General features: G+C 45.8%; 1 protein-coding gene across 2 annotated transcripts; it reads left to right on the top strand.

Annotated features, from left to right (window-relative positions):
- The first annotated feature begins 1080 nt into the window (after positions 1 to 1080).
- Positions 1081 to 12116, top strand: LOC123044702 (DNA repair protein RAD16). Of its 2 annotated transcripts, XM_044467533.1 has the most exons (16): positions 1081 to 1225; positions 1298 to 2391; positions 4140 to 4262; positions 4335 to 4408; positions 4919 to 4979; positions 5069 to 5215; positions 5311 to 5396; positions 5846 to 5915; positions 6083 to 6211; positions 6304 to 6531; positions 7085 to 7189; positions 7279 to 7431; positions 7570 to 7658; positions 7743 to 7823; positions 7909 to 8029; positions 11657 to 12116. In XM_044467533.1, exons 1-15 carry the CDS (start codon positions 1198 to 1200, stop codon positions 7979 to 7981), a joined length of 2541 nt encoding a protein of 846 aa, XP_044323468.1. In that variant the 5' UTR covers positions 1081 to 1197; the 3' UTR covers positions 7982 to 8029; positions 11657 to 12116. The 2 variants fall into 2 exon arrangements, with proteins under 2 accessions (XP_044323468.1, XP_044323466.1); XM_044467531.1 differs by lacking the exon at positions 11657 to 12116 and having other exon boundaries at positions 7909 to 8160.
- Positions 12117 to 16581: the final 4465 nt, after the last annotated feature.

The raw sequence follows: 16581 nt of genomic DNA, 5'->3' as shown, positions 1-16581 counted from the left end.
CTGCAATGGAGCGCGCGCGGTGGTTGCAATGGAGCCCGCCGCGGCTGCAATGGAGCGCGCTGGTGGCTGCAATGGTCGCGTCCGGCTGCAATGGAGCCCCGTCGTGGCTGCAATGGAGCCCGGTCTCGCTGCAATGGAGTGCGGCTCGAGCTGCAATGGAGGTTCGCTGGAACGCCGCGCGCCGGTGGATGCAATGGAGCGCAGCTGGGGCTGTAATGGAGCTCCGCCGTTGTTGCAATGAAGAGCAGTCGGGGCTGCAATGGAGCTCCGTCGCGGCTACAATGGAGAGCGGCAGGGGCTGCACGGAGATTTGTCGGGTAGCCGACGGTGCTGCATGGAGCTTTTCTTCGCGCCGCGGTGCTGCCATGGAGCTACAGTGGAGTTTCCACGGGCGTCGTCGGTGTTGAGTTGAAACTTGTTTTTCCATCAGCTCCGGTGCTGCCGTGTTGGAGATCTGCCAGCGGCTCCGGTGCTACTGCGTTGGAGCTCCGACGGTGGCTCCGGTGCTATCATGTCGCCGGTGCAGGCGCCACGGTGAGGTGGGATTGACGGCGAGCAGCATAACCGCGGAGGAGGCGTGGTCGGATTGAGGGCGGGCGGTTGCGTGCGACTTTTGCGTTGACCCAATCTAACGGCGACGCGTCGGGCAATCTGACGGCTGACGAGGCGGCTTATATTTGCTTATTATCATCCGGTTGATTTATAGCACTGACCTTTATCATTTGGACTACCTAAAGAGCCCGATCCGTTGCCGCAAGAAAAGAGAAATCAGTTGATCGGTGTATTCAACGTAGACATGGCGTGGATGCAAAAGCAATAAATCGGCATCGCTTTCTTTCCTGCCTGCCTGTCACGCTCGACGAACCTTAGCATGGGAACTCCATGGATTAATCGAGGCTGGGTTCACACATGACGTGACACACACACAACACACCGGGTGTTCCTTCCTGAGCACAATCCGGTGAGGCTGTTCCTTCCGGAGCACAATTCCCCGCTGACCCGGTCAGCCCTTCCTTCCACCCTTGCAGCTGCAGTGCAGTTCCTTCCCGCCCTTTCCTCTCCCCATGACCGACATAACCCCACACAACCCAACGCCCCCAAACCCCGGCCCGACTTTAAAATTCACCCACCCCACCCCACCCCACCTCTCGCCCTTCCTCCGTTTCCGCACCGCCGCCGCCGCCGCCGCCCCGCGCGATGCCTCGCCGAAACGGGAATGCATCTGGTAAGTCGCCTCCTTACGCTGAACCACTCGAATCCCACCCCTCAAGCCCTGACTCCCCGTCTCCCATCGCAGGCTCCGGCAGCAGTCGTCGCCGCCGGCGCGACGACGACGACGACGAGAGCGTCCCCTCCGATAACACCTCCGACTCCGACTTCGTCGCTGATATGGAGGACGAGGTGGCGGACGACGACGAGGAGTTTGCCTCCGATGAAGATGCCCCTGCGCCCGCGGTGGTGATCGAGGTGGTGGCGCCGCGTCCGGTGCTGTCGCCACGGCCGCCCAAGTCCAAGTGGAGGCGGAAGAAGAAGAAGGGGAAGCGCGACGAGGACGGCCCGCCCCTGCCGTGGGAAGAGTGGGAGGAGGCTAATACCAAGTGGCTCGACGAGCGCGCCGGGGCAGTGGAGGAGACGGACGCCCCGACCGCTGGGGTGGTGCCGACCGCGGAGCCGGCCCCGGAGGTGCTGCTCCAGCTGCTGCGCTTCCAGAAGGAGTGGCTCGCGTGGGCGCTGGCGCAGGAGGCCTCGGTTTCGCGCGGCGGCATCCTCGCCGACGAGATGGGGATGGGGAAGACCATCCAGGGTATCGCGCTCGTCCTCACCGCGCGCCGGCTCCGTCCCCCCGGCTCGCCCCCGCCCTCGCCACCGTCCCCGTCACTGGGCCTCCCGATGCGCCGGGTAGGGTGCACCCTTGTGATCTGCCCCGTGGTGGCCGTCATCCAGTGGGCGCAGGAGATCGAGCGCCACACGGCCAAAGGCAGCGCGCGCGTGCTGCTCTACCATGGCGCTCGGCGGGGCTCTCAGAAGTATGATTTCGACACCTTCGACTTCGTGGTCACCACCTACTCCACCATTGAGGCGGACTACCGGAAGCACATAATGCCACCCAAGATTCGGTGTGAGTACTGCAATAAACAGTTTTACCCCGAGAAGCTGAAGATTCACTTGAGATATTACTGTGGGCCCGATGCTCTTCGTACTGAGAAGCAGGCGAAGCAGAAGAGCAAGAAGTGGTCTGACACCAAAGTGAAGGGGAAAGGGAAGGGGAAAGGGAAGAGGAAAAATGGTATTGAGGAGGAGGAGGAGGAGGATTTTGAGGAATTGGGTAGCAAATCCAGGGGCAAGTCACCTCTACACTCAGTGCGATGGGAGCGGATTATCTTAGATGAGGTGATCATATGCCCTTTCTTGCCGCATTTTTTTTATTCAGCAATATAATAAACTGCATACTTACTTACTTACTTACGAAGCCTTTTATCCCAAAAAAGTTGGGGTAGGCTAGATATGAAACCTTTTCACGAGGACTTCCCAGGAGGTCACACATCCTAGTACTACTCTCGCCCAAATGGGTTTCATACCCAAAAGACTGGCTAGTTTTTATGTTGGCTCGCCAAGCCTATCACCACCCTTAGATATGAAACCCTTTCACGAGGACTTCCCAAGAGGTCACCTATCCTAGTACTACTCTCGCTTAGATGGGTTTCATACCTATGGGACTGGCTAGTTTTTACGTTGGCTCGCCAAGCCTATCACAACCCTCCTCCTTTACCCGGGTTTGGGACCGGCTATGCCTAGAAGACATAGGTGGAGTTAATATAATAAACTGCATATAGATATGAATTCTCACGAAGTAATCGATTTTTCGAATGGAACACTTGGTCGTGGTCCATGCTGCCAATCTGCATAAACTGCATATATAGATATGAATCCTCAGGAAGTAATCGATTTTTAAAATGGAACACTTAGTCGTGGTCCATGCCGCCAATCTGCCATGTATTACTTCTTAGGCTGTAGCCCTGTTTTCTTAGACTAAGCATGATTTCGGACTGTAGTTTTCAAACATGGCAAATTCATATCCTAAGCAAGAAAGGATCACATTGTTTGACTCATCGAATGGACTAAGAGTATTAGATTTGTTAGCTAGGTGCACTCTGTATGTTTGGATGAAGAACATTAAGTTGATTTTGTACTATCTGATTTGGGGGACTTTTTAAAATTGTAGCCTCCATGTGAACATGTTACTGTATCCTTTGGCAATGCATAACATGATATAACATATTATTTCTACAGCATTTCCACGTTCTACTGTCATAGGTGATATACTAGAAGTTCTAATAGCTTCATCATTATTATGATAAGAGCTCTTGTTATAGTATTTCGACCAATAATCTGTTCCTGTACATCTGGTTGTTCTTTGTTGTAATGTTTTGGTGATGACACTTGCAAGAATCAGAACTCTACTATTTGGTTTCTATGATATATTTGTAAAAATTAACATAATGTATGATAGGTTTACTTGCTGTATTGCATTGTAGTGCATTAAGTTGCACACAAGTGTTTTTCTGCTAATCTAAATCTATTTATTAATAGTCGGCACACCATGTTGACATCATGAAGCATGAAAGCTGAATGAGCAGTTATGCAAAATCCACAAAGTTTATAGCTCTGGATTTAATACCAAGGTCCTCTTTCCCTGGCAAGCTCATTCTGGTGTTACTGAATGCTCCTTTTCTGTTGGTGTTTTTCAACATGATGATGTTGGCCAGCAGCCTCGTTTCATGTCTAAAAGGAAGCTTGTCCACAAGTACTTGTCCCATTTCAAAACATATTACTTTCTGTACGCATGTTTCAGTAGATAATAGAGATACATATTAGGTTTTATCAAGTGGACAGTTTCTAGGTTTGTTGCTATCGGCTTAGTGTTTTCTGTTCATCATTACACCGTTTTCTGAAATTTCAAGCATTGAGACCAATTTATGTACTTGAGACACACAGCTGTGTTCTCACTACACAGTGATTTCTTTGTCTTTTTTGATGAGTATCTTCAATCTTATAATATTTTCCTGAAGTTCAATTCAACAATGATTGACCTGTTTCTTTTTAAAGTTGATTCATTCCCTCCATGTTCTTTTCTGCAGGCTCACTTCATAAAAGATAGACGATGCAATACTGCAAGGGCAGTTTTTGCATTGGAATCGGAATACAAGTGGGCTCTGAGTGGGACACCATTGCAAAATCGTGTTGGAGAACTTTACTCACTGGTTTGCAACTAACATTTGAAGATCCTGACCAATTTTATTTTACCTCCTCTATTCTTACTGTTGTTTTCTCAGATTCGCTTCTTGCAAATCTTTCCATACTCGAAGTACTTCTGCAAGGACTGTGACTGTCAGATACTAGATACCAAGTAAGATCTGCCTCTACTAGTAATATCTGATGATGGAACAACTAATTTCTTATTAATAAGTGTAAATTTAGTTAAAAAAAATATATTCATTTGTCAACTCTATCATGTAACCGCAGTCCAGTTTTGGAAGGATATTATTGTTTGAAACAGTTATGATCTATAGGGCCATCGGTCAACCACACAGCAGTCCAGTTACGCTGATGGGCTCTAGTCATTTGGCTCCGTCCTATAAGGCCCACCAGTCAACCATACATACATCACAATACCATTTGATTTATTTTGTACCAATTGTGTGACCTACGGATGGGCTTATAACTGTTGCAAGATTCAAAATGTAATTCTGTAAAATGTTACCTGCTATAAAGAGGTGTAGTTTCTAAAATTTACTTTAGTATGATTCTAAACAAGGTTACTGTTGCAATGTTGTAGTTGTATCACACCAGGTTATGAGTTGCTGCTGTTCCCATCGTTATTTCTTCGTTTTAGTTATTGACCCCTAATCTCCTGCAGTATGAAGAAAAAATGCGACTGTGGTCACTCATCCGTCAGGCACTTTTGCTGGTGGAATAAGGTCAGTTACAGGGTTCTATATGTCCCTGATTTTGACATATTTTTTATTTGTGACATTATCTTTGCTAACACAAAGTCATTTTTTAACAGTACATAGCGACACCAATACTGTATGGATCCGCGAGTTTTGAGGGCAGAAGAGCCATGACTCTTCTCAAGGAGAAGGTCTTGAAGGGCATAGTGTTAAGGCGGACAAAAATAGGCCGAGCTGCAGATCTTGCTCTTCCACCGAAGACTGTAAGTCAGCACAACACGTTATATACACAATGAATGTAATGCCTCCTCGTCTATAGTTGTACCAGTTGCAAGAAGTTAAACTTTTAACATGTTAGGTGACATTGAGGCGGGACTCTTTTGATAGAAATGAAATGGAATTTTATGAAGCCTTATATACTCAAAGCTGCACGCAGTTTGATTCGTGAGTCTTCCTTTCCTTCCTACTTATGTAGTGATACCATATGGATTATTCAGTAGACATTGTGTGATTATTATGCTGCTTCTGCAAAAGTTGAAAATCCAGTTTCATCTGAACAAGAATCTTCTTTACTAGCTTCAAACAGCTCTGATTTGCAATACATCGTAACAAAGTGCCATTGTTAGGTTAGAGCTCATCCATTTGTTTTGTCTCTGGATTTAATTAAACACCAATTTCTCTGGACTGGAGTTGTACTTACAACAGATGCAAGGTGCATTGCAAAGAGATTCTGCTCGTAATTTCATGGTTACATCCAATACTCGATGTAGCAGGTTTTCTTTTTGTAATCACTGGATGCCATTGTAAAGTAGCTTATGTATGCAAACGCTCCTTTATATTTCCTATTTTGAGTTTTTTTAGTTTTTTCAGATAGTTAACGCTGTTTTCTCCAGGTATGTTGTTGCTGGAACGTTGCTGAACAACTATGCCCATATCTTTGACCTCCTCACAAGGTTGAGACAGGTGTGCACATAATTCCTTGGATATCCTTAGAATTCCTTATGGGTGCAACAAGCTAGTTTAATCGCCTATAGTCTATGCTATTATGCCATTTCCCCCTCTATAGAATTGCACTCCTAATTATTTCTCTTTGTTGAAGTAACATGTTGACTGTTCCATCCAAATTGTAGGCTGTCGATCATCCATACCTTGTTGCATTTTCCAAGACAGCAGAATCTCAGGAAGGATGCAAAAATCAACAAAATGGTGCCATGGAAAGCCAGTGTGGAATATGTCATGAATTGGCAGAAGATGTGGTGGTTAGTAGGTTGCCCCTGCAAAGTTACTTAAGCTCATGCATTGTTTTCCACTGGTTATAAGCTGACTTTCACATATGAACTTTCCTTTCAAGGTTACATCTTGCGATCATGTATTCTGCAAGACTTGTTTGATGGAGTACTCTGCAACTTTGGGGAATGTTTCATGCCCATCTTGTTCAAAGCCTCTTACTGTTGACTTAACAACAGAAAACTCGAGACGAAAGGTCCCTGCAAATTTGAAGGGTGGCAAACGCTCAGGAATACTAGCCAGACTACAAAGCCTAGCAGATTTCAAGACAAGTACGAAAATTGATGCATTGGTAAGTTGGCCAACTTGTCAGCATATTTTTGTTGTTTGCAGCCAATCTGCAGGGGAGTGAATTTTCTGTCAACAAACTCTTATGCATAGTGATAACATTGGAAGTTCTAGAAACTGTTTGTGCCTTAAGTATCTTGGCAAGAGCTGGTGGTAACCAGCTGTTTATTATTATTATCCAAATATTTGATTATTAGGTGGATATTTTATATGGGCTAAACTAATTCATCTCTATGAAGATAAGACACACCATTTGAAGGTATGTGAGTCAATAGTAAACAAGTATCCTGCAATTACCTAATCTGTTCTCTCATTGGCTTAATATATTCCATGACATCACTGGGGACACCCCTGGCATGAAACTAACCTTGATCAAATTATAAGTCTTTTGGTATAGAGAGGTTTCCGGAGAGCGATTAAATGGTTCTGTTAAGTCTAGTGTAATTATGGTTCTTTTAGGCCAGCACTGGGCACAATAAGATCTATCTTACTATTACTTCAAGAATGGACCATGATTGAGCAAAGAGAAGAAACAATATTGACATTTTTTAATGCAGAGAGAAGAAATAAGAAACATGATTGAGCATGATGGTTCTGCAAAAGGGATTGTTTTCAGCCAGTTCACATCGTTCTTGGATTTGATTGAATTCTCCCTGCAGAGGGTAAAGTATTGATAAACTCACTGAACTCAATACTGATATTTAGCATTGCATTGTTTATTGACAAATGGAATAATTTAATGGTTTAACAGTCTGGCATCAAGTGTGTGCAACTTAATGGGAAAATGAACATGGTGGAGAAGGGGAGAGCTATAGATACCTTCATAAATGACCCAGATTGCAGGATTTTCCTGATGAGCCTGAAAGCGGGAGGAGTAGCTCTTAATCTCACTGTAGCATCTCATGTAAGCCAGTGCATATCCTCCTTTATTTATGTCTAGTTAGACAGCAATAACCCATGTAGTTGCTCAGCGTTCAAAATAAGCAGAATGATCCAGTTGATGCTGCCTGCTTATATATGTATATTCCCTGGTGGATGATAGGTTTTCTTGATGGATCCTTGGTGGAATCCAGCAGTGGAGAGCCAAGCGCAGGATCGAATCCACCGAATCGGACAATTCAAGCCTATTAGGTAATTTGCTATGCTAGTTAAAATGGACACTGAATTTTACCGCCTCCTTTATCTGACTTGGCATATATGATTTGACTGACACAGAAGCACGAGGTTTGTGATCAAAGACACAGTTGAAGAGCGCATCCTACAACTGCAAGAGAAGAAGCAGCTTGTGTTCGATGGGTAAATCTCGTTTCTTCCTCAGCCATCCTTGGGTCGGGTGGATGGGAGGATGGTGGCTGATACATTCCTCCCGTCCTTTTTGCAGCACCGTGGGTGACTCGCCAGAGGCCATGTCGAAGCTTACAGAGGCTGACCTGAAGTTCCTGTTCCAGAACTAAGCTTGTCTTGTTTCCCGGATGATGTTCCGGAGCTAGCCATCCTCCCTGGTATTACCAGCGCCGCATACATCCATCGCAGCGCCCGCATATTGACTGTAGCATGCTGTTTACTTTTCTAGCCAGCCCTAGGGATCATGAGTTTTGGATGGCATATTCTGTAGTTTTGGACTTTTTTTTTAGAACGAAGGCTCAAGAATGAGCCCGACTTTGAATTAACAAAGCCATCAACCGGCCAGGATAACAAAGATTACAACCACGAACCACACAGAGAAAAGAAAAACGGCAAAAATACAAAGGCGCTGGGAGGCAGCTCACATAGCACACAAACCAACTAGATAACATGTAGCTAACAGCTAGGGGATGCTAGGGCCCTCTTGCACGCACACAACCAAAGGGAAGGCATCTGCAGGCTCAGTGCAAGGAGACGACGACGATGAGAGGCAAGCCATTGCCAGAACACTAGGGACTTGTGGGAAACACACCGAGACAAGTCCATCGTCAAAGAAGACCCCTGTCTCCTCGCCTGGCTCAAAAGGCGCCGCACCGTTGAGCGATGGAGTAGTTCACCCTAGAACCTGCCTGGATGGTACCCAGGGAAGCCACTGGAGCGGAACCAGGCGTTCCTGACATGTCGACGGCGACTCACCTAGAGCCAACCAGACCCAAAACTAGAGGCCGGGCGAGAAAGAGGGTAAGCTGCCAGGGTGAAATAGCAGCATGGGCCAAGAACAAAACTCAGAAGCTCCGGCTTCCTCGGCGAGCTGGTGAGGAAAACCACCGGCGGAGGGGAACCCTATCCTCTCCCTGCCTGGAAATCGCTTGCACACCAGCCGCACGAGGAGCACCATAGACACAGGACCCCGCTCCAGGAGGACACGCCGCTGGAGACTTGTTGTCGCCGCCGCCGCACACCAACCACACCACACCGAAGCCCATCGCCCCACTTGTTCCCAAAAACGGCGTCTTCAAGAAGATTACGGCGCCAAGGGCGTCGCCGCCGTCCAACACAGTTGTGGTTTTCACCCGGGAAGCAAGTGGGCATGGGATGGGGAGGACAAGACCTGGACGACGCCTCCAAGGAGGTGAGCGGCGCCCGCGGGCGTCGCCGCCGTCGCGCCGACAAAGCTGGCTAGGGTTTCCCCTGGTCCTGGACCCCAACATCCGCTCCCACTCACCAAAACCGGCTGTAGCAGGCCGGATCTGAGGGGGGAGGAGCCCGCTGGTGGAGAGTTGGGGAGGAGACGGCCAGATCTGACGCCACTGTAGTCGAAGCCGTCGCCGCGCCCCGATCTGCATCCTCCGGAGGTCTCGCCGTCCTCACGGCCAAGACCGCCGGCCCACGCCCGCGCCACCAGAAGCCGAGCTGGAGGTGCCACACCGGCCGGGGCCGCCGCCCCAGATCCCGCAGCCCCCCGCGGGCGAGGCGAGGCAGCGAGGGCCCCGTCGCCACCGTCATCAGCAGCACACCGGGCTTGCCCAGCGGCAGCCTCCGGTGGCGGCGAGGGGAGATCGAGGAGGGGGGAGGGGAGGCGGCGGGACTGGGTTTCGCCCTCGAGTCGCCCAAGCAGGGCGACGCGAGGGAGGGGAGGGAGGTTCGTAGTTTTGGACTTGGGAACAACATGGGTTCTATCCAGTTTACTTGTTTGGGAACGGCAAAAGCAAAACACGAGCGCTTGTCCATTGGGACCATGGGTCTGTGGATTGGACGGCCCTGCTTAACTAAGCTACCGACGAACAAAACGCACAAGATCAGCGGTCAGCGCGTAGTACCTTGCTTGTGATGGCAGAACTAGCATAGAGCGGCCCTATCGGGCAGTTGCACTTGCACTCTGCTCCTGCTCATGGAGTCATGGCTCTGCACGCACGCATATGCTAAGCCTGTGCTTTTGCCGTCGATCCCGAGGACAGGCTTGATGCCATTCTTTCCGTCTTCTCTGCCACCTGTGCCCTGTTTAACTCTAGCCGGGACTACACAGTCCCGTATCGTCAGTCTGTGTGGTTCTTCAAAAATTCTACTAATAACGACGGCCAAGACCATCCGTCAAGATTTGGGAATGGGAAGGCAGGCGGCCGCGGGTGTGAATTGCCGGGCCTAATCATTCATCGCCGTGATTGCTCGCGCCTGCTCTGCGTCTCTGCTGTCTGCCGATCTAGCTAGCAAAACAGCACCACGCGTGGGGACCAAACCAAGCGGCTGCACTGCCGACAGGCGCTCCCTACCGAGAAAACTGAAGGGAAACGCTTGTTGTCTATAGTCTGAAGAGACGCCAGCCTCAGACCACTCAAACGCCGTTGATTCGATCCAAATCTGACGCTCCAGATTTTGTTTCATATATGTGGAAAAAAGGAACAAAAATCTCTTCTGACTAACCGCCCGCAATCCCTGCGCCATGTACCACTCTCCGTAATCCCGCCCGATTCCATCGCCCCTCATCGCACGCACCTCCCCGAGCTCTTCCTCCACCTCGCTTGCCTCACCCGCAGCTCGCCTCACCGTCAACAGAACTGCTCCTCCTCTTCGATTACGCCGCCCACCACCTGCTCAGGCCCGTACCCCCTCAACTCCCCACTTCCTAGATCCGTTCCTCCACTCCTTTCTCCACCTTCCAATTCATAGATGCGTCCTTCACCAACGGGGTAAGCACTCTTGCCGGGAGGCTTACCGGCAGCGGCGGGAGATCAACGACGAGCCCTTCTGTCCTCGTCCGTCAATGCTACCATGGCTACAACACATGCTGCGTCTTCCTCGACGCGGTGGCCGTCACCGCCATAGTTGCCATGTTTCCGGTACGGTGGGAACGAGGAACGGGAACGGGGACGAGAGTCAGGGGCTGGAAAAAAAGGGTACAGTGGGGGTATACATCTCTAGAACGATTTTTCTAAAACGGAAACGTGATCCAATCAATTCCGGTACGATGAATCCGGTACGGTACCATGGAATGAGGAACGTGAATCTTTACGGGTGCGGGGAGCAACTGGCTAGGAGGGACCGAGGGAGTACTTATACAGGGAACTGGCTGCATCGTCGATTCATGAAGACTAAAATATATCATCTCCTTCCCAATGGAAAATTTATTAGCAGCCTTGGAGTAATTGGAGAGCAGAACAAGGAGCTATTTAGGGGAGTGGAAAAGAACGGGGCAGAAATTAAAGCGATGAGTTCTTGATTGATATGGCTGACCTTTTGCTTACTCGGTCGATTCAAGAACCAAGACTGTCGAGTCGCCGAACCTGAATCGACGATCCGGCTGCGGAAACGCCGAATCCGCATCGAATCTTACCGAATCGATCCTCGTTCCCGAATCTGATTCCGGGTCGATGAATCCGGATCGAGGGGCGGCCCACCGTTCCCCGTTTCCGGCTACTACGGTCACCGCCATCATTCGTGACTGTTTCCTGGGCAAGGGAAAACAGTTCATGAACATGACATAGTATTTCTATTACATGTAAAAAGTGCTTCCATCGCTTGAGATAATGCTTCACCTCCTATGGCAATCGCTTCCTAATTTCTTTCCTATGATGCTTCTTTAGTACTTTGCTAGTGCGTATTCCTATAATGCTTCCATAGTAATACTATGAAATTTTAGCAGTCACTGCAATGTGCTTCCTATTTTCTTCTGGTGCAAATTCCAATATCAATGTAAGCGGTGCTTGATGCATGATCTTTGTATGTAGGAAGCATGAACCAATGTCTCTTGCACAATGTCATGAGCAACAATAGAGGTGGCGACGTTCGCTTCGTTGTGGGCTTCTCTGTGGCCATCGACGGCCAACCGACGTGTAGTTGAGGACAACGACAACAAGGTGGCTGTTAGGGGTAGCAGAGACAACGGCGAGGATGTCGCCCAACAACGGGGAAGAACACAATGAGGAGGCGTCTTAGTCATCTTCCTCAATTGACAGTCCTCTTCTGCAATGCCCCCAACAACATCATCTGCTTCCTCAACACCTTCATCGGGTTCACCCTCCAACAATGGCATCCCCCTCTCTCATCAGCAGCTATGCCCACAATGCTAATCGTGAATTAAAACAAAATTGATGTGCATATGTATTGCTTTACCCTTGAAGCATGCAATGAAAGTAAAGGAAGCATTATTAAAATTTTACTGTACATATAATTTGATTTTATGCTTCAACAACTACTAATATGGGCTTCAACCACCTAGTGTTGCTTCTACTAGTTTATGCTTCAACCACTACTAGTATGGGCTTCAACCACTACTAGTATGGGCTTCAACCACTATCAGTGTGTGCTTCCATCTTTCTCATCGAATGCTTCTGTTGTAGAGGCATTGCCACACCCAAATCTAGATGCGCTCTTTGTTGCATTGCAATGACGTTGAGTGGGCTACAAACTGAGACCTACCCGCTAAAAGTTGCATGTTTGTACAGAAAAACGGAGAGCTTGTGGTGCACGTGGATCTTGTCCATAATCAACTCGTAAACATGGCTATTTTAATTCTCTTTTATTTTGTTGTAAAATGAGTTGTAATTTTTTGATCATATCCAATTAGTTTGTTTTGAAGCTTAAACTTTGTTGCTATGCTTCAACGTGCTTTCTTGTCAAGCACATGTTTCCATTCACAAAAAATAAATTTCCTTTATACCAATAAATTGTTTCCGAAGCTTTTAAAAGATATAGCATAAATCAGATGCTTCCGTTGAATAACCCGTTTCTGCTGATCACAAAGTATGCTTTCATCGGTCAAAAGGAATGTTTTCATGGCAGAAAAGCTATGTCACTATCGAAGTAAAAACGCGTCTGAAAATAAATAAATATTTATCATAACTATTTAAGTGTATGTTTCCACTAGTTTAAAAAGAGAAGTCACATTACTGTGACATCAAACAAATTATTCTTGGAAGCAACAATTAGGAGAAACATATGACTTAAAATTATACCCCAGCAGCATCAAACATAAATATTTATCTGGTTTGAAAAGTCATATTGGAGTGACAAACAAATTATTCATGGAAGCAACTCTGGGAAGCAACAAGTAAAAGAAAGAAATCAATTAAAATCCATAATACTGTGACATCAAAAAATGATTCTTGGAAGCAAATCTCGGAAGCAACAAGTAGCAGAAACAAATGATTCTTGGAAGCAAATCTTGGAAGCAACAAATATATGATTAATTTACATTAACTACCACCAGCCGCATCCCTGAAAAAAGGATTTGCCATCCGGGCCACATGCACACGTAGTACGTAATAGCCATGCATGGAGCAGTCAATTAACGACTGGATCCAGCAAATCACGCGAGAGGTTACTAACAGATCGGACGGCCAGCCTACTTTTGATCGAACGGCCAATTACTAGTGTGATGAGAGGCAAAACATCAGTAGTCTGATGCCTAGCGCTCCCCAAAACTGAACGCCACGGACCATGAAAGGCGATTTCTTGGGGAGGTAACTACACCGCGGTTAGTTTGGTGCACTGCAGTAACTTTGTTAAAAGAAATGCATAGATAGTTGCTAAAATATAACTAAATCGAATGAAAAGAAAACTTAAAAATTAATAAAAGAAAGTCTCTAAAAATAGAATATAAACTTTTGAGTTACTGTTAAAAATATCATTTCGAAAAAAAATGTGAAGGATGACTAATATGCATGTATGATCTGGCACCGTTACATGCATAGCATAGACTAATGCAAAAATAATTGTAATTTATGAGTTTGCTTACATGACAAATTTTGCATGACTTAGTGAGAGGATAGATTTTGCATATCTTAATGGGAGAGCGACTTTAATGCATGGTTTAGTGGGGACGATGAGGCTGACACTTTGCATGTTGAAAGAGTTGTGATCAACTTCATGTTTCCGGGCAGCGAATCGTTCAAATACGATGCTTCCTCCCGTATCCACCCGTATCTCGCGCTTACATGGCGTGCCAGGGCCACTTTCAGTGGCTGGTAGCGGCTGCACTTGATTTTCTTCTTCAGAATACAACGTTTTATTTATATTTTCTTGCCGCACGGTGAGTCCCTCAAATAAATGAAGAAAGGAGGGGCGGGTGGTTTTGAGCACACGATCACTGCTAGTAGCCTCACGCTTACATCCACCAAACCAATGTCATTTTCACGTTCTACTTGCACAATTTAGCTTTATATATCATTTCAAGACTGACCAGAAAAATTTAAAGGAAAAATCTAACAAAATAATATGGAACCCTGCGGTTTGAACCTTTAAACTCATGATGGCTCGTCGCGTGTGAGTGAGCTAACCATCCTAACCACGAGGACACATGATGTAAAATAGGGATAAAAAAGAAATTTATTTCGTCCGTTCTTATTTCATTGATTTGTCCAATAAAAATTACATATATTCATTCTGCATTATATATTTTGTTTTATCTATATTTTTAAATTAAAAAAATATTCGAATTCAAACAAACAAAATAGTTGACTTGTCCAAAATATTACATGCATCCATACTACACTATATCTCATGTTATCTAGATTTTAAAATTATCTAAATTCAAATAAAAATTTCATTGATTTGTCCCAAAGAATTTACATACACTCATTATGCACTATATTTTCTTTTATCTAGATATTTATATTTACCATCATTTGAATTCAAACAAAAAATTTAGTTGATTTTTTTGAAAAATTACGTACATTCATACTATGCTATATTTCCATTGATCTAGATTTTTTAATTCAAAATTATTTAAATTCAAACAAAAAATTCGTTGATTTATCCCAAAGAATTTACGTACATTCATTTTGCGCTATATTTTCTTTATCTATATTTTAATTTCTTTTTTTTTTGCAGGGACAAAAATTGGTTTATTCCTCTAAAATAGTGTTACAATCTGCTAATATAAAACTAAAGACACTTTTTCGAACACGGTGCAACCAACATGCGTGCTACCTCCAGAACGACCAATATTAGCTAAACAATGAGCAACACTATTTTGATGACGATCTAATTTCTGCGGAATAAACCTACGTGGTTCAAGGAGCCTCTTAATTTCTAGAATCAGATGTCCATGAGCAGACTTATCCAATGACTCGTCAGTTAATGCAGCAACCAAGACAAAACAGTCAGATTGAATAATAATAGGAAGCCCTGTCCTATGCAAAATGATTAAGATACCTTCCAACACGACGCTAATTTCGGATTCTAGAGCATAGATGTAGCTTGATAGATCTTCTCACAGAGATATAGCGGCGGGAGCAGTGACACCATTTTTGCATCTGAACATATTTGGACCCCCTTACGAATCCTTTGGCTAGGCATCCACTGTTCCGAAGCTTCATCTTAGGTCTAGCAATATCCTTTCCTTTTAAATTGTTCAGTAGATCCATAATTGTAGCTGCCTCGTTAGAGACTTGTTTGTATCATACTTAGCAGAGTTTTAGAAAATCTTCCATTTAGTATGGGATGCCTTCATGCTGTCTAGCGGCTCATCATTGTAATCATAACCCGCCAGATATTAGAACACGCCTTTGTTGTTAACTCGGCTTCACCATGTTGGGCAGCTCATCTAACATTGATGATTATGTTGTCTTGTCTTTAATCATGAGTAGCAGTACTATATCATCACATGATTGATATGGCGAGTTACCACTTCACAAGTAACCCACCATTTATATGTATGCAGTTCTCAACCCTTTCTTAGGCGAATCGGTATGTCAAAGACCACTATTTGCAATTGGGTGCCTTCCCAAGTTTCCAAGCTCATTCTTCAAGACTATAAAGATCAAGGTCTTCTTCTGGCACAGGAAGAGATTGGTTGGCGATGCGGCCAAGGAGACAATGTTCCTCGACCCGACAAAGGAGAAGTCGTAGTTTTTGTAGACCATCTTCTAGAGGCTTCTCTCCGCCCGAGTCAAAATTCTTTTGAGATGTCTTAAATTATTTTAACCTTCATCCTCAAGACTTAGGCCCAAACTCCATATCCAACATCTGTCACTTTCAAATCCTATGCGAAGTATATATGCAAATGGATCCCACTCTTCCCCTCTTCAAGGAATATTTTTATATGAATCGTCCAACAGAGTTTGCAGACGGCCCGAGCCTGGAACTCGGCGGGGTCTCAATCCAGAGACGTAGAGACGACTGTTTTCCTTCAGCTACCCTACCAAGTCATCCAAAGGGATGAAACAAGACTTGGTTTTACTACAAGAATACTGCCCCACCTAACGAGAACCCCTTGTCGGGTTACAGAGTTGACCGCCTCCCCATGGATTTGGATGTCCCAAGCCAGATCATTCCAGAGGAGCATGCTTCAGCTGCCGATGTCTATCCAAAACTCAGGGCCTTGCTAGCCAATGGCTTAATAGGGGTTGATTTAACCCAGTGCTGGGTTACATGGAGAATCCTTCCCTTGAGCCGCTGACCCAGCTTAACGTGTGAATATTCGGGCGACTAGAACGATCCTCAACGGTATAGCTCTAATGACTTAACAGCTGATGAAATCAATAAAGTTATAAAGGGTCTACTTTGGGAGTCTCAGGAGAACTGCAATAAGACGGGGCTGCTACCATTCTCCAAACTTAATCCGGCCCCTCCAGTAAGCATACTTTTCCATTCGGCTTATAAATTCTTATTTATTCAGTGCTTCACTGTCTAACCTTTATCAATCATGTAG

Source organism: Triticum aestivum, chromosome 2B, assembly GCF_018294505.1.
Source record: "Triticum aestivum cultivar Chinese Spring chromosome 2B, IWGSC CS RefSeq v2.1, whole genome shotgun sequence".
NCBI lineage: Eukaryota > Viridiplantae > Streptophyta > Magnoliopsida > Poales > Poaceae > Triticum > Triticum aestivum.
Note: the sequence above shows the minus strand (reverse complement) of the source record. Positions and strands in the feature narration are given on the sequence as shown.

Excerpts from the sequence above, each read along its gene's own strand:
- LOC123044702 (XM_044467533.1), top strand. The coding sequence starts at position 1,198 with ATGCCTCGCCGAAACGGGAATGCATCTG. Across the intron at positions 4,980-5,068 it reads ACTTTTGCTGGTGGAATAAG|TACATAGCGACACCAATACT; the intron begins GTCAGTTACAGG and ends ATTTTTTAACAG. Across the intron at positions 7,432-7,569 it reads ATCTCACTGTAGCATCTCAT|GTTTTCTTGATGGATCCTTG; the intron begins GTAAGCCAGTGC and ends GGTGGATGATAG.